Source organism: Gallus gallus, chromosome 2, assembly GCF_016699485.2.
Source record: "Gallus gallus isolate bGalGal1 chromosome 2, bGalGal1.mat.broiler.GRCg7b, whole genome shotgun sequence".
NCBI classification, from domain to species: Eukaryota; Metazoa; Chordata; class Aves; order Galliformes; family Phasianidae; genus Gallus; species Gallus gallus.
The window spans coordinates 115,396,356-115,414,606 of NC_052533.1; the positions used below are offsets into that span (position 1 = coordinate 115,396,356).

Here is an 18,251-nt window from a genome sequence, read left to right on the forward strand (position 1 = left end):
AAAGTCCTTTTTTAAATGTCCTTTGTTAATGTTCAGATACTGAAGTCTGAAAATTACAGGATTAGTATTACTGCAATATCAATGGTACTGTTGGTAAAGGTGCATGTTTTCAGTAACAGTTTGACTTCACTGTAATTTGTAACTCTTGATTATGCTTTATGAATATTAGATGTTCATAGAGAAGTCTTGATTCAGAGTAGAATAATGAAAACCAATTCCTTTTGCTTGTTAATACGTAAAATATTGATATCACTTCTCCATTTTGGTGAAGATTTTGAAATGTAATGGCAATGTTGTTTCATAAAATTTTATTGTATTTTTAACAGGTTTGAAATTGGGCATGGAACAAGACACTTGGGTGATGATTTCTGAGCAAGGAGAAAGACTATACAAAATGATGTGCAAGCAAGGCAGTCTCATCAAAGACAGGAAGAGGAAATTAACCACGTTCCCCAAATGCTTTCTTGGAAGGTATTACATACAGTCAACCATGAATTTTAACTCTCTAAAAACGCATTTTAAATCTTCTTTGGGATTTTTATAAAAACCACACACTGTCTGTTAGAACTATTTGTCTCTCAGAATTTAGACAAAATGTAAAATGGTCTGCCTGAAACTGGATGTGTAGCTTTTAAAGGGCCAAGGCTGCAAAGGCTGAAACTATGAAAATGCATCCAATAAAATAATTTCTTTAGAGAAATAATTCCCTACTTGTTCAATGCATTTTCGTTTCTGAAGTGCCTAGTTTAGAGTGTCAAATTTACTTTAACCCACCTAAAACAAATCTGTCTCTGAAACAGTTTCCCTTCTCCTCTTGCCTGCATGTCAGATATGGAATTACTAAATGCAGCATACATACTTAAAAATTTATTTGTGGAAGATCTTTAGAATGCCATGTTCCTCATGCATGCATGAGGAAGAGAACGCAATAGGTCCTGTAACGTTTGATGTTATGTATATTACAAAAAAAAAAATGCAGTTTTGGAGGCAGAGAGCTTATCCTTATTTCATCTTACCATAAGACAGATGAGTATGGAAAATGTTTTTATCAGTCACTGTTTTACACAACTGTGCGTTCTGGTGAGGATTCTCACCACTGTGTTCAATAGAGGAAATGAAACAGGAGATTTTCATGTACTATCCAATACCTTGTAGCTGGTGAGAGTTGAAACCAGGATTAAGATTAATTATTGAGTTGTGATTGAATCATTTCCTCAGAGGGACTCTTGGAAGAAGGTGAAGAATACACTCATCATATGGAGTTGTGTAAAACATTCAGGCCTTTAAATGAAAGGTGGTTTTCCTGTTCTATCTTTGAAATGGACCCTTTTGAAGTATGCTCTCTTCTCTGGGTCACCAGTTAAAGCCCATTGATATTGCACTGCCTTTCTATGCAATATTTTGATTAGTAACAGAAGTGCAAATATCTAATGTGCCGTAAGATTGGTATCTCTGGACTGCATCAGATTTGTGGTGACAAACACAGTATTACCTCATCGTGCACCATATACTTTCTTTCTGTACTCAGAATGTCTCAGAAATAACAGACCTACTGTTCTATCATGCTGCCATTATGTCCTGCCTTCATACCCACCCAGTGCAGGTGCAGTAGTACTCATGGGATTTCCTTGAATTTGAGAAGCTGTTCAGTTTTCTCTATTCCACTTAAAAAAAAAAAAAAAAAAAAAATCATGGTAAAGAAGGAAAATATTTATCATGGTACTAGATGAAACAGACGAGCAGAGAAGACAAGACATATCAAGGGAAACTTTCATACACTAGGGCTCCTCAGAAAAAAATGCCTCCTATTTTATTTATTTTGTTGGCTCATGACATCAGAGGCAGATGTTGGTGGTATTTTATTGCTGTTTGACAGATGACAGCAGAGGGGCAGTCTTGAAAAAATGCATGAAAAAATGGCACCCATTGATATTCCACACTTGTTGAACGTTTATGGAGACCAAGCAGTGGGTGTGAGCACAGTGAGGCAGTGAGTGGTGCATTTCATCAGTAGTGACAGCGATGTCAAAGATAAGCCATGTTCTGGGTGGGCATGCAGATTTTGAAGTGCAGTGTCATAAATAGGAGGCATTACTTTTGACATGACCTATGTATTATGTCTAAATATTAAAAAGCAGATTTTTTTTTTTTAAAGATGATATGGCATTCTAATGGTTATTCAGTTTAAGAAGCACTTACTAAGTTAATAAGAAACTTTGCTAGGCTTGTAACTGAGAAGAGAATGTAGTGGTTATGGTGGCATGACATTTCAAGTTTGTTTTTTTATATCTGTTTTCCTCAGTGAATTTGTGTCCTGGTTGCTAGAAATTGGAGAGATACACAGATCTGAAGAAGGTGTTCATCTTGGCCAAGCTTTATTAGAGAATGGCATTATCCACCATGGTAAATATAATTTGTTTTAACTTGTTTTCAAGGTAATTGTTGTAATTGGAGTGGATTTAATTTTGTTTAACAAAAAGGTGGTCATACGTTGAATCTTCATTATGCCTTTGTAGGGACCTATGAGGCCATTGCCCATACCGAGAATATTTACTGGGTTATTCTGCTGATTTAATCGGATTAGACCTGTACAGTCACAACATTGCAAACAGGACCTGTAGAAACATTGCTGTTCTGTTCTATGCAAAAATAACTCTTGGAATAAGACAGAAGGAGAGACTGCTTTTAAGGATTTAAGCCTTTAATATAGGTGAGGCTTTTCAGGAACATATGTTGGACATATAACAACATAAGTTGTTAGTAAGGAGAGAGCAAAAACTATCACAGCTAGTTGCTGGTAAACATATCTGATCCTCTGTTGGGAATTGCAAGTTTAGTTGCTAAATCCAGCCTAGAACCCATAAGTTTAAAGTTCTGAATTTTAGGGCCTTGTTTTCACTAGGTTGTAGAGTTACTAAAATTCATATTTTTATGTTGAAGTTTTCAGTCAACTATCTGTATTAAGTTCATTCTGGTGAAACGGTTCCATTTTTGAGCTGATAAGGTTTGATTTCTTCAGGATAATTTCCATTGACATTTTACCTATCAAACATTCTTATCAGAGCTGGTCCTTGTCTCTGTTACTTTTAGAAGGTATCATCCAGCAGGACCATATAAATAAAGTGGAGAAACTCTGCTTTTCAGAAGTTTCTGTTCAGTCACTTTAAAAAATTAAAAAGCAGTTAGTGAAAGTTGTGAAGTTAGCTACTATTCTAGCATAGATTCAAGGCATAAATTTAGATGGAATTATTGATAATTTTCACGATAATGCTTAAATACTTCAGCCAGTAATGAATTTAATACTTTGCCACCATGTCTTCACATGCTCGGCTGGAAAGTGGGAGCAACAGAGTGCCACTTAGCTGTATGCATTTTAGACATACATGGTGTAGGAGGAAAAACACTGAAGTTATTCATTAGTAGTGATGTAGTCTTAAATGCTTTAATATCAGTCTGTGTGATTTTCTTCCATTGTCATTCAGATGTCAGATGCTATTGTGTTTCCTACACACATGGCTGTTTCCAACTGAATGGTTCTTTTCCCAGAGATTCTTCTCTTAGAATCATGGAATTGTTTGAGTTGGTAAGGGACCATTAGAAGTCATCTAGTTTGACTACCCTACGGTGAACAGGGACACCTACAGCTAGATCAGGTTGCTCAGAGCTCTATCAAACCTGACCTTGAATGTCACCAGGAAGCAGCCTGTTTCAGTTCGTCACCACACTTACTGTAAAAATAGTTTTTCCTTATATCTAATCTAAATCTCCCCTCTTTTAGTTTGGAACTTTTTCCCCATGTTCAATCACAACAGGCTCTGCTAAAGAATCTATTCCTTTCTTTCTTATGGCTCCCCTTTAGATACTGATACTTGATCTTGTAATTTATATCCCAAATACACTGATGATGGACTTTCTCAATACAGAGTTAAATGAATATTGTGTAATTTCATGAGATAAATGGGTAATTATATCAGAGTACTGAAATCTGAGCCAGACATGTTACTTTGAATAGTGGATCCAGCTGTGGTTCAGTGAAAATAGAACTCTTAAAATAAAGCTGAATGAACCATCTGTTTTCACAGAGGGAGCAAGGGAGAAAGAAAGTTTGGCTGTTATTCACATGGTGAATGTTGTAGGGAGCTTTGTTAGACCTAACATATTCTAGCATATGCTTCATTCCAGCCATGCCAGACCCATGTTGTGGTGGGCATTGTTTTGCTTCCATGTATGCGAACAATTAGAAGCTAAGCTTTTTTCCTTTTTTTTTTTTTTCTCCCAGTTTTATGAAAGATAAAATCTGTTTATTCATTGTCATAGTGAGATATTTTGTCCAGTCACTTTCTACCGATGATGAGAGGTGGAATCTTCCTCTCAAGGCATTAAGGAGCTTTGTGGTTAGAAAATTAGTGTGAATACAGGTCCTTTTAAATGTCAGATAATTTTAAATGAATAAGTGTTTATGTGGTCGTGCTTGGTATATGGATCTTCATCAAAATTACCCTGGGAGAAAAGTAAAAATATCCTGTTCAAACCTGATGTGTGCCATATAAAAATCTGTCCCAAAAGAAAGTATGGAAGTAGGGTTGGTAGTGAAATACAAAACAACTTGGGGTTCCTTATTTTAGTGGCAGTGATGCATTTTATCATCTTTAAGCATTTGAAACTGTGCTCTTGCAAATGTACACCTGAAACTGGTACATACCAGTAGCTGATGTATCTGTTCTTCTTTGAGTACAACAAACCAAATCACATCTATATAATAGAAAAAAAGAATAAATAAACCAGCCTTAAAATGAATAGTAATTCGCAGCTTCACTCACAGCATTTCCTGGATATATTTAGTATTTTGCATAATACATTTGAGTTGGAAACATCTTTGCTTGGTTTCCTTGCTTTCTAGAGTTCAGGATGTGGCAAATCTGTGGGCCTACTACCGTAGTTTTTGGTGTGCTGTGTGTTAGTAGAGGCTGTGAAGACAAAACAGTGTTCTTTAGAGCACAGAGACTTCTCTGTTTTTCGTGGACAAGCAAGAATGGAAGGGTGCTTTGTAGGCATTTTTCTTTCCTCTGCAGTATGATCCTGGTGGTGGTGGTGTTTTCTGTCTTCTGTAGTTTCCAATTTTAAAAACTCTTGATGTATGTTGATCTACTGGAATATGTATTTTCTCCAACAGTAGGAAATTAGTTATTAGAAGATATACATTCCTGTTTAAATGATCATACTACAGTGAAATTCATTTCAACAATTGTGTTAGGCATTATATGTGTGAACTTTGTGTCTGATGTACTACAAATTTATGGTATATAAAAGAGGGGTTATTTTGGATAATCACCTCAGCACAAGCCATCAGTTCAAGACAATCAGAATGATGTCTTGGGCTTTACTATCTGTAGATATATCAAATGCAGGTAGTTATTTTACTTTGCATATGACACTGGTGAAACCACTGTACATACCATGTCCAAATTTTGTGTCCACAAATCTGATGATGTGTGGAGATACTGAGGAGCTTGACAGTATGAAAGTGTTTTGACAAAACATTTGAAGTTATGAGGTTTTGTTCTCAAAATCTTGTGAAACTCTGTTGAATGGGAATCCACCTGATAAGATCCTTTTTCATGGATCTTTGGCAAAATGAATGGTTTATATTGACTTCCACAGTGGAAGGAAGGGGTGCCATTCAGAGGGGCCTCAACAGACTTGAAAGGTGGGCCTGGGTGAATCTAATGAGGTTCAACACAGCAAAGTGCAAGGTTTTGCACTTGGGCTGAAGGAATCCCAGGCATATATACAGACTGGAAGGAGCAGTCCTTGAGAGTAGCCCTGCAGAAAAGTACCTGGGGGTCCTGGTGGATGAAAAACTGAACATGAGCCAACAGTGTGCTCTTGCAGCTTGGAAAGCAAATGGTATCCTGGAATCCATCAGGGGTATCTGCAGGATCCTGCTGGGGTAGCCAGCAGGGACAGGGAGGTGATTGTCCCTGTCTACTCTGCCCTTATGAGGCCCCATCTGGAGTACTGAGTCCAGTTCTGGAGCTCCCAATACAAGAAAGACAGGGTCCAGAGGAGGGTGACGAAGATGATCAAAGGGCTAGAGCACCTTCCCTATGAAGACAGGCTGAGGGAGCTGGGCTTGTTCAGCCTGGAGAAGAGAAGGCAGGGTGACCTAATTGCAGCCTTTCAGTACCTAAAGGGAGACTATAAACAGGAGCAGAGTAATCTCTTTGAAAGGGTAGATAACAGCAGGACAAGGGGAAATGGTTTTAAGTTGAAGGAGGGAAGATTTAGGTTGGATGTCAGGGGGAAGTTCTTTACCAAGAGAGTGGTGAGGTGCTGGAAGAGGCTGCCCAGAGAGACTGTGGATGCCCTGACCCTGGAGGTGTTCAAGGCCAGGTTGGATGGGGCCCTGGGCAGGCTGATTGAGTATTAAATGTGGAAGCTGGTGGCCCTGCCTGTTGTGGGGAGGGTTGGAGGTTGATGGGCCTTCCTTGAGGTCCCTTCCAACCCAGGCCATTCAAGAGCCCTGTAAGAAATGCGAGTCTCTTGCACCAAAGACCTTCAGCTGGCTCTGTATAGCAGAAGACATGCCCTCTACCCTCTCCAGTGCAAGACTGGACAGATGTTTCTGGAGGATTCTTTACTGACTCATCTGAGATTGGCTTCAGCAAAAATTAGAATATTGTGGAAAAATAGATTGATAATTGGAAAAGAAGCTGTATTCTTGGTAGTTGATAGATAAGCTTTGCAAAAGTGCTGAAGACTACAACACATGCAAGTGCCTGATTTTCTGGATCGTTCCCAGGCTGTTTGTTTATCTTATTCTTTACCCTGTTACTTAAAATTCATTAGTTTCCTGTAGGCTACTTTAATGTTTTGAAAAATACCACCACTGACATAGAGCAACTTGTGGCAGATGATTTCCTCATTTCCCTGTGTCAGAACTCTACTCTGTAATGGGCTGCTATTAGGATCAATGACTTTGTCCTTCTTCTTTGCTGTCCTGTAGAAAGTGTAACCTGACAATGTACTGTTTTTTTGTTTAGTTACTGATAAGCACCAGTTCAAACCTGAACACATGCTGTACAGATTCCGATACGATGACGGAACATACTATCCAAGGAGTGAGATGCAGGAAGTCATTTCTAAGGTAAAAAGTGAAGCAGTTGCTATTACTAAAAAAAAAAAATGCATTCAAAATGGAGATTCTTCTTGAGAAATGAAGTAAAATGTTATGCTAGAATACACAACGTCCCCACACACTTGCCATTTGTAAGGAAAGATTTTTGGCTTTTTTTTTTTTTTAAACCTTTTAAATACAAAATGTAAAAATGTATTTTAGTTACTAAATGATTTCATGTATGGGATGCATTGCCCGTATTTCTGGTGATTGTGAAGCTGACATTTCAGTCCATTGTATTTTTTTAATTCATTTTACTAGATATGAAACTGCATGTATATAATTTTTCCTTTTTTCTTTTAAATTTTCTCGTATATCTGAGCGTCTTTTATTAGTGCCTTATCAAGGTAGTAAACCAGGAATCAGATAGACAGTACTGTCCATCTACTATACTAGACGCAACGAATTTGCCTTTAAACTTGTTAATATTTAAAATTTTCATGATATTGAGGTAGTAGTAAATGGCAGCATCCTTGGGCATTTCATTATAGCATTTCTGCTATTTTCATTTTAATTTTTCTGCTGGCATTTGTTAACGCAAGATGTATCTAGAGTAATCTTCAGTACAGACACAACAGTGTAGGATGAAATCTACTTTGGTACAGTTTTTTTTATTGTTATACAAGTTTCATCTTGCATGTTATTAACATGATTATTTTTTATAATCTACTAAGGATTACTTATGTGATTTCTTTTTTCAATTCTATTTTCTGGTGGTAGTATTTTAAGTTCATCCAAATGTTTCATTCATTCATTTATTTATTTTAATTGAAAACATTTCACATATCTGATTTGGTTAACTTTTTGTTTCCTAGTTATTTGTAATTGCAATATTAAAAATAGAAGTGTATATATATATATATAACTTTCTTTGCTTTGTGTGTAGAACAGCGAGCAGTGATTAGGGAAACCTTAGTACACAGAAACATTGCTTTGCCATTCAGATTCTGTGTATTTTTTTTCCTAATTCTATGCTTTAAAAAATTGTTAATGATACCTTAACGACAATCCTTTTCTGCATGTATGTCAGTGAAGCTTGGTTTGAGATGTTTTATTTCTCTTTATTTAATCATCAATATTGTTATCTGGAATTTTTAACTTTTGACACATGTAGACATCTGAATAGTTTTGTTTTGTTAGCTAAATGAAGTGCATTGGAACTTTCTATGTCCGTTCCCCTTGTGTTCTCTGGGGTGTGTATGCGTAACTAAACTCATCTTTCTCTTTAACAGGGTGTACGACTGTACTGTCGCCTTCACAGTCTCTTTACCCCAGTAATTAGGTGAGTCCATTTGCAAAATCCTTAGAGAATTATTCAAAAGAAGTATATATATTCTGAAGATGAAAATTTCGTGTTTGAACGTAGGAAACGTAAAGCATACCTTAAGATCGGTCTTTTGGGAGAAGTAAAAAAGATGGAAGGACTATGAAGACAAAGAAGTATAACTGCAAAAAATGACTACAAAGTTCAGGATGACCATTTTTTCTCCATACTTCAAAAGCTTTCTAGGTCCTGATGTATATGCTTAGATGCTTACTGTATTTATTAATATACTCGCTTCTTTACTAACTCTCCATTACTTCATTTGTAGAGTCCCATCTATAACAAGGCGCCTGTCTTTGCACTTCAGTGACATAATTGGCAATGATATGTATAAGATATGTTCAGCCTCCTTCTTTCTGTCTGTACTGAAAGGTTTGACTTGCTTTATTCCAGAGGCAACTTCAGAAGCTCTACTTCTGAACCATTACAAATTGCTCAATTCATGCTTGTATTACCTCGTATAGAAAAATAAGGGTTGGTTTTTTTGTTGCTTGTTTGTCTTTGATTTTAGACTCTTTTGATGTTTTGGTTGACATAATATATTTGTTTTATTTTGGACAGGGATAAAGATTATCATCTGCGAACCTACAAATCTGTTGTCATGGCTAACAAACTCATAGACTGGTTGATTGCACAGGCAAGTTTATACCTTTGGATTTCTGTACTTGTCTAAATATTGTATTTAATTCTGATTTGAAAGGTTGTGATGGAATAAGTGAAATAATATGCAAACACTATGAGAGTTATTTAGAACAGTGTGTGTGTCTAAGTGTAATCCTCTTAAACTAGGAAAGTAACAGAAATCAGTTGCCAGTAGCTATACTATTCATTCCTTTTGTAATTAACTTCCTTATTTGCAATTGAACTTTAAATGTTTTAATGAGACTTAGCTTTGTGATTCAGCATGTAGCATTTTTTGAGGCTTAAAATGAAATGGATAGACTCTGAAAACTAAATTACTATCTAGAGGGATAAAAGTGAGCATCAGTTTGCTGTCATGGTTCCATTTTGTTTTATGCAAACCAGGAACAGGATAACCTGCTCACTCAGTCAACGTGTACCAGCTTCATGAAATAAAAGTTAAAACTGTCAATACTTTTAGATTTCATCATGTCCGATTTTAATTGAGAATGTGCTGTTAAAATATTTCCATTTTATAATTATAATGGGGTATAATATTGATGTTTTATAATAGTTCGTATGCTCACTGTAAAAATCTAAAGGTGATGATGGTAAATGTAATCTTCAACCATTGCTGGCCCTGTGGGATTAAGCCATTGCAAATAGAAAGCATTTTGCTGATATTTTAAAGTATATAAAAAATTACACGTTATGGTTTAACAGGGAGATTGCCGGACCAGGGAAGAAGCTATGATCTTTGGTGTAGCTCTTTGTGATAATGGCTTTATGCACCATGGTAAGTAAATGCATCCTCTACAAGCTGTGTTTGTTCTAGTGCCGTCTACATAGTAGAGGGGAAATGTTGGCGCTATTAAAGATTTAAAGAAGGAATTGCAAGATGGTTGAGTATATCGCTGCTGTAATCTTAATGAAGAAAAAACAAGCCATTTTATACTCTGAAAATTATTTTCAGTCAAAGCATATACTGAGGGTTTCTTTCTTTGAAAGAATATTCTTAAGCAAGTAATATGTTTACTCAGATGTGACTGAAGATGGTAATTGAGGTAATTTGTAGGAAAGAAAGAAAGCATTTTTGGAGGAATTAAATGAGTGGAGGAGCGTGACTTCAAAAAATGTGAAGTGGTGGCAGCTGAAGAAGGTGGACTGTAGGGATAAAAAAAAAAAGAGAATGCTAATGATAGCAGAGAACAAAGAAGAGAGTGACAAAAATGAGGTGAATGAGGTTGCATTTAATACCATCAGAGGGAAAATTTCAGTGAAACACTTGAAGCAATGCATCATTTACTGAAATAAAAGGAGGAGAAAATGATTTTCTCATCAGCTGGTTGAGATAAGGATGGAGAATTAACATCCTTTCAGACACTGTTCATTCTTTTGCTCCTTAGTCTTTGAACATGCAGACTGTATCTGTCTGCTGTTCTAGTTGCTTCCGTAGTCCCAGCAAACCATTTGTAATACTGAACCTGGCATGCCTCGCCATTTGGTGAGTGCCAGGTCTTGGCTGTGAACATTTCCAGCAGTTGTTCAGCAGAACTTTTGAAAACTGTATATTTAAATCTGTTTTAAGAAGAAATCTTGTGGTTGGCATTTTCACTAAAACCTTTTCAGGCTAATATGTATTCCTAAGCTTGGTGAAATCCAAATTCTGTAGCTGAGAAGGAACTTCGTGTTACCTACGTATAATGGATCCAGAAAAAAAATTTTTTTTTTTTTTTTAGATTAAAAATTAAGATTTCAATAGGTTCACACACAAAATAATTAGCTGGTGCTTAACCGGTGTATTGATGTTCAGTAGTACAAGTACTCATGTCTGTGTTTCTGTTTCTTACAGTGTTAGAGAAAAGTGAATTTAAAGATGAACCACTGCTGTTCCGTTTTTATGCGGATGAAGAAATGGAAGGGTCAAATATGAAACACAGACTGATGAAACATGATTTGAAAGTAGTGGAAAATGTCATAGCTAAGTCATTGTTGGTGAGTTAAGCCAAATGATTATATACTTGGATGAGAACAAAAAATTGGTTGTACTGGCAATAAATTAGCACTGTGTATTCATTTATTAACTGAGCTATACTTTACTAAATGCCTTTCTGAACAATATTTTGAACAATTCTATTTTTCAGATTAAATCTAATGAAGGTACCTATGGTTTTGGTTTAGAAGATAAAAATAAGGTGCCAATTATTAAGGTGGTGGAGAAAGCATCAAATGCCGAGGTATTAAATATTATAAATTAACTTTCCTGTTTTATTTTACATCAGTTAAGAAAATGTGTAGTAGATGATAATACAGCAATATGAGAATGTTCTGAGAAATCTGTGGTTATGAATCTTGCTTTGTTTAGTTTGAAACAAAATAGAACTGTGAGCATTACCAACACTTGTTTTCTACATAGGAAATTTGTTCTGAGTTTTGATACAAAAATAATAAATTTATTTTTATGCTTATTAAAATATTCCACTTATAACGTTGCTGATGAGTGGAGTAAGCATCCTTCCATAGCATTAAATGAATGCAGAAAAATATGGTAGTCTGTAGATTGCATTTGATGTATTTCATAACAAAGGATATATTAAGCAAAGTCTAGAATTTAGAAATCTGAATGAATAAATTACAGCCTTTTGTTTTGTTAGCATTGCTTTAGTTGCTCTTTGAGTATTTTGATATTATATAGTGAAAAACATGGGAGTCTTATGTGTAAACATACAGAACAAGACTTCCATAAGAAGAAACATTCAGACCTGGATTTCAAGCACTTCTACATCTCACTGTGGGGTTGAAGTTTTAGTAAAAATAGAGGTAGCAGATCACTAATATAATATAGCCACAAAGATATATCCAGGGCTAGTTTTCTCTTTTTTTCCTCTGTTAGCTTTGCGTGATTCCATGTGGTCTTTTTCAGCAGTCGGGTTCTATCATGATCTAAGACTTAGTGTGTGCCCTAAGCTGCTCTGTGTATGCCTACCATCCTAGCTGGGAATGGTTTCTTTCCTGTTAGACTACAATTTAAAGCTTGTACATATATTTGTTGCTCAAAGGTATGGCCATAAATGTTTTAAGGATACATTTTGTTTTGGATCATAGTATATATATCTTTACAAAAGAAGTTTTAATTCCTTTTGAGAAAGACAGATCATGTGACATCACCAAAAAAAAAAAAAAAAAAAAAAAAAAGCATCATCGAAACCAACTGGATCAATGAAGGCTGTTTTGTTAATTTACCAATATTAACTAATGTAGTAATGTAATTTCATAACGTCTTGAATGAGACTAGGGCTTGTCTTTAGATCTCTTCATAGGACACTGTAACCAGTTCCAGAACACTTTTGGTGTCTTTTGATGTCTTGTATACTTTATGAAGGGGACATAAATAATTTTCTTTAGATGTGTGGTCATTATTCATATTGGAGTTGCATTCAAGCAGAAGAAAATATGTTGTTGGTTATAGAAGGGAAATATGTACACAACTATTATTGTTTTCTAGATGGCAGGCTTGGAAGTTGGGAAAAAAATCTTTGCCATTAATGGTGACCTGGTTTTTCTGCGACCCTTTAGCGAAGTGGATTGCTTCCTGAAAATGTGTTTAAACAGCAGAAAGCCCCTGCGGGTTCTTGTCAGCACTAAACCACGGGAGTAAGTTGTCATTCCTTTGGGGAAACTTTTAGAAATTACAAATGAAGCAAATTTTAAAAGACAAGTGGAACTTCAAAAAGCACCGTTCTAAAGTTATTACTGATCTTAACTTCATAAAGCCAAGCAGTTTGACCTGCTTTGACTTTGTTTTATTATGTTTGTCATCAGCAAAGACAAGACAAATGAGCTTAGATCATCAGGTCTGGCACTCTGTGTGTATACAGAAACCACAAGTGTATAAATAAAGTTTGGAATACATGGGCAGTTTCAATCTCCTGTCTCTTACTATATTCTCTTACTATATTTATTAAACAAGTTCCCCTGTCTGAGGATTAGTTCCCAGTTTGTCAGAAGCTGGACTTTGTGATCTGATGGGCCTCTTTGGTATGTGTGCTGGTTGTGTAAGCAACCCTGGCAAGTAAACAAATTCCAATCTTTCTGCAACAGATGAGGTTTTATACAAAGTTCTGAACCCTCCTACCTAAGTGAAATTTGTTATGTAGAAGAAAGACTAAGTGAGGCTTAATGCCTGGGTTCATTTGTTACGTAAACAAGCGTAGATCTGTTAGTAAGGTTAATGCAGTTGTTAATGGTTTCTACATAACAGTGAAATAGGAGAGTAAGAGAGAGCAGCTGGGGGAAGTTCTCATCAGCTTTTGCAGAGTAAGGAGAAGTCATGCTCTATTGTCAGATAACATGTAGAGAACCTTGGAAAAAGAACCTTGAGCAGCAGAATGGAGATGTGTTTCTCCTGTTAATAGGGAAGATGTCTTGAGAAATACAGTGGTAACCAGAGTGGGAAAAAGAGCAAAGAAAGAGATACGGCATGAAGTCAATAATCTGGGCTGATGATTCAAAAACAACAGCAACCAAGCAGTAGCAGCAACAAAAGCACTGTAGATGAATGTTCTATAGCAAACATAAAAAGCTTATATTAGTGTTTCTTTAATGCTGATCTTGGATTTCTGACACAGTAAGAATGTGAGTGAATTTCAGGGCTGACAGAGACGATCTGGTGAATGAGGAGTTCAGATGAGTTTAAGAATTTATTTCCTGTACTGCCTGCATTTGTCAGAGGCTGCTTCTAGCACAACTGTGTTGGCAGGGGAGACAGTTCTCTCACAAATTCTTAGCTGAAGCCTCCAGTGATGTTCTTTCTTAATTTATTCATTAATATGTTTACGAAGTATATTTTTGTACAGATATTTTGTACAAATTTATGGGCTCCAATGGGATTTGGATCTCCTGTCTGCTTGTAATTGGCTCCAAATGCTAAAAGTTGTATTTACCAGAAAAAACAAACAAACAAAAAAACACAAAACCTGAAAGAAAAAGAAATAATTCAATGATATTATTCAAATCTATTTGAATGTCAGAATTCTTATAGTTCATATGCATTTTACATTCACTTATCACCATCAGTTTTCTTTTGCACTGGCAAGTGGAGTCTGGGGCAAAGACCCCTTAAATATTAACAGAGCTGGCTCTGGAAGTAAAGACTGCAGAGTTAGATCAGTGCAGTGTTATGCGTGACCTAACGAGCTCAGATAAGGGCTAATGCAGCTGCGTTGCTTTTTCTGGAATCTGAGCTAATATCACATTAGCTTATTTTGGGTGAACTCAGGGTTGCATTTTTAGGAGTAGATGTGAATTTTGATTCTTAGAACAGTGTTTTGTTGGTTATGATTCTAAGAAGTTTTATTATTACTGTTGCACATAGACTAAGCAAGAGTGTAACACGATGTGTGTACACATTATATGAACAGTAGCAGGCAACTCTCATTTCAAAAAACTCAATGCTTTACATAGTTGCTCAGAAAGGCTGTGGAAAGTATGTATATATTTTCAATAAAAGTTAACAAACTGTAACGCAAACATAGTCTCCACAGTCCTCTGCAGCTCATCTGATGAGGCCGGCCATGATCTGAGGTCCCCAGGCTCTGTGCTGTTGGCTGATAGACTGACTGCCTTCTCAGGGCTTTCAGTGTTGCTGTTTTATGACAACTTACTCAAATTGCAGTCCTCTGGGAGGAATTTTAAATCTGCAGGCTGCTTTGGTCTTAATTGGCTTACTGAAATTCTGTGTGAAATAATATTGCCTTCCTCTTTGTTGGTGTCAGTATCTGCTTGCTCTTAGTTCTGATGTGAGTGGTGCAAATGGTCAAGAAAATGAATGATGGTGAATCTGAAACTGTGAATTGACTGAAAGCATGAATTTTACACCCTGGTGTAAAGAACGTCCTACTTATTGCTATCCACTTTTATGTTGATTAACAAAATGGTACCTTTTGCTATATTCATATTGGATTTTTGCATGTATCAGGACAGTGAAGATTCCTGACTCTGCAGATGGACTTGGGTTCCAAATCCGAGGCTTTGGCCCTTCAGTTGTCCATGCTGTTGGGAGAGGTAAGTTGTAAGAGTTGTTAATGCAAGAGGTAATTATACATTTTGTATGTAACTGGCCTGGCTGAGATGAATCAAAATAAGATCCACTGAGTAATTAAGGTGAGGTACATTAAGGCTGTGATTTCCTTATAGATGGAGGAATAGCTGATAAATCCAAAAACTCATTATCCTGTGAATGAGGGTTGGGAACTGTTTCTTGAAAGTTTCTTTATTGCATGACCATGTGGTTCCCCAATGTTCTGTAAACATTTTACAGAAAATTCACTTTTCACAAATCTTTTCAATGGTGCTAGTTAAAATACTACTTTTTCTATTTTGTGATATGATGGTCAAATCCCTAACTTGATAAATTTTGGAGTGGTGCCTTGGTAATAAAAGAAGTAAAGCATTTTTGTTGTTGTTGCTCTTGCCTGCAGTTAATGATGAAGCCAGCTATCTCTGCATTTTCAGCTATTGTGGGGCAGTCATGTCCTTTCACCTTCTCCTACCTTTGCAATTGAGGAATTTCAAATGAACTAATCTGCAGAGCAGCCAGATTTGAACAGGGCTCAATTACTTTTTTTTTTCCTAGGCTGTGGTGCCAGAAATTAGATTTTTGAGAGAAAGTAATAAACTACAGACTGTTGAGTTGATGTGGTAATTATTTCTGCACCTGGTTCTCAATTCAACTGCCTATCCTTATTCATTAAGCATGTACATTATTCCAATTAGCCTCAATGGTACCTAAGTCTTGCTTGTGTGGTTTGCTAAACCTGAAAGACTTTGAGCATATGTTTAAATACTTTGCTGAATTGGGAATCATAGGTTGTTTTTTTTTTGTTGTTGTCTGTTTTGAAGAACAAAATTTCTGCTTTTTGAAGACATGTAATAATTTATTTGCTTCAAGACTTTTGTAGATTGTGATAGCTAGTAATGATATCATTTCCAAATACTTTAACTGATATTAGATTTAAAATGCAACTATCATCTATTCCTGCAGCTTTTTTTTGTTGTTTGTTTTTTGAACAGTGCCAAGATGAGATAATACCTAAAAATAATAGAAATACAGATATATTGTTTCTGTTATTTTTTGGAAGATATGCTCAACTGAGAAGTTGTGGTGTGATTTTTCTACTTGTCAGCCCTGCAAATTCAATTCAGCCTTTTCTTTCATAACAGTTGGCTTCTTCACCTCAGTGTTGCTTTCTTTAGCCAGTAGGTTTTGACTTTACTTGCACCTTTCTAGCAATAGCAAGAGAGACGTAAGCAAGTGAATGGGTCGGTGGTTGTAGTCCAGCAGGCTTTCAAGGGTAGGTTTGAGTCATACTGAAAAGACCTGGAGAAACCCACATTTTTTGTAGTACCCTTTCAGTGGATATAGAGGATTTTTCTGAAGATGGCTGTTCTACTGTGGAAATAAATTGCTGAACTATGTATTTTGCGTTGCTCAAACAAATAGATTTTGTTGGAAATTATTGATGTTTCTTAGAACTTCTACTGTGCTGTCTTTGTGTATTCTGCTTAAAATTGTAAGGACTATTATTAGTGAATTGGTAAAAAGACCAAACCACAGACAGGATCCTTGGAAATCTCAATGGAACTCTGTTTTTTTTAAGTCCAGCTGACTTCAGAAGCACTCCGAAGTCAGGGGCTTTTGGAATGTAAGCTTTAAAGGAAATGCTTAGGAGAGGAAGTCTGTCAACTACATGTTTTTGTGTTTTTGGTTTTTTTTTTTTTTTTTAATAGGAACAGTGGCAGCTGCAGCAGGTCTCCATCCTGGCCAATGCATAATCAAAGTGAATGGAATTAATGTCAGCAAGGAGACTCATGCAAGTGTTATTGCTCATGTCACAGCATGCAGGAAGTATAGGCGTCCAATGCAGGTACATAGCACTTGTTAATCTTGCAAGTTTTCTATTATTTCTTTTTCCTGAAATAATCTCTGCAACCAAAGTAAACCACGTGGTGTGTTTCCTGTCCATGCACCTATTGTGTTTGAGTGTGTTGAAGGGAAAGGAGTGGTGAAGAAAAATGGTAGGAAGCCAGATGAGTTATGGAAGCTGAAGACTGCTCAGTATATTACAGATGTTCAAGATCTGATTGATCTCTGCACTGAAAAATACAGGCTTATGGCTAACTTTTAATACTGTATTTTTAAAGGCATAATTCAGGTTTTTCTTGAAAGCAGTAAGAGGCACACTTTTATCATTGTGAAGAGGGCTTTATGCAGTTAGGTGCCTGTTCATCAGCCTGAGAATGTAACACAAGAAGCTGATCTTCTAAAATTTTGAAACACTTCAGCAAATAGAGAGCAGTGTGCACAAATTTTGTCTATGAAGGTTCCTTTGTGGTCCCATTGCATTCCAATACTGGAAATAAATGGAAGTTCAAGGGCTCAAAATTTCCCTTTTTTAAATATAGATATTAAGTTTTGTTATCTTATTCACATACGTTTATTAGAAAACCTAATGTCTTCCAAGATACAAATTGTAGGGAAGAAAATCAAAACCACTCTGATTGTATAATGTAACCTTTTCCAAGTTCCTGCAAATTTTTCGTAAACTGTGAGCTGGTATCATTAATTAACTTCACAAACTCTTCCAGAGCATGTTAACTGGGAAGAAAAATCCAATTAAATTCAGGAGTTAAATCCTTCTCTCAAACCTACTGCATAGAAATGAGATAAGAATTCTAAGTAAGAATTGGAACTGTGTCATGCACATACTGTCTTCATGAAAATGCCTGAATGTTTGTGCTTTTTTAACTGCAGTATGAAATTGAAGTTGTTACATGCATAGCAAGATAGAGTTCACCTATTCTTCATGGGAATATGGGCTCTGGTAAATAACCCATGTACACAGATAGTAAAGCTGGCTAGGATAAAAGATTATTTTATTTTGTACCAGGTGCATTTTCTCTCTTGTCTAAGTGTGGAGTTCCTCCAGAAGTTAATGACATCGAAAAAGGAGTAATTACTGTTGGCTGGAATGAATTTATATGCAATGTTGCTGCTGTTTTATTTTTTCATCCACTTGTGTAATATCTTGGAATACATACCTATTTCTCCTGTGCAGAGTATTTATTTCA

At 36.1% G+C, this 18,251-nt stretch overlaps 1 protein-coding gene across 2 annotated transcripts in view; it reads left to right on the forward strand.

Moving 5' to 3' along the window:
* Positions 1–18,251, forward strand: part of PREX2 (phosphatidylinositol-3,4,5-trisphosphate dependent Rac exchange factor 2) — a 172,753-nt gene that overhangs the window by 71,381 nt on the left and 83,121 nt on the right. For both annotated transcript variants that reach the window (XM_418285.8, XM_040691246.1), the window contains exons 10-20: positions 327–471; positions 2,303–2,403; positions 7,044–7,147; positions 8,410–8,459; positions 9,063–9,138; positions 9,846–9,918; positions 10,975–11,117; positions 11,267–11,359; positions 12,628–12,776; positions 15,100–15,185; positions 16,911–17,047. In XM_418285.8, coding sequence (XP_418285.5) covers positions 327–471; positions 2,303–2,403; positions 7,044–7,147; positions 8,410–8,459; positions 9,063–9,138; positions 9,846–9,918; positions 10,975–11,117; positions 11,267–11,359; positions 12,628–12,776; positions 15,100–15,185; positions 16,911–17,047 — 1,157 coding nt within the window. The remainder of the gene's footprint in view (positions 1–326; positions 472–2,302; positions 2,404–7,043; positions 7,148–8,409; positions 8,460–9,062; positions 9,139–9,845; positions 9,919–10,974; positions 11,118–11,266; positions 11,360–12,627; positions 12,777–15,099; positions 15,186–16,910; positions 17,048–18,251) is intronic.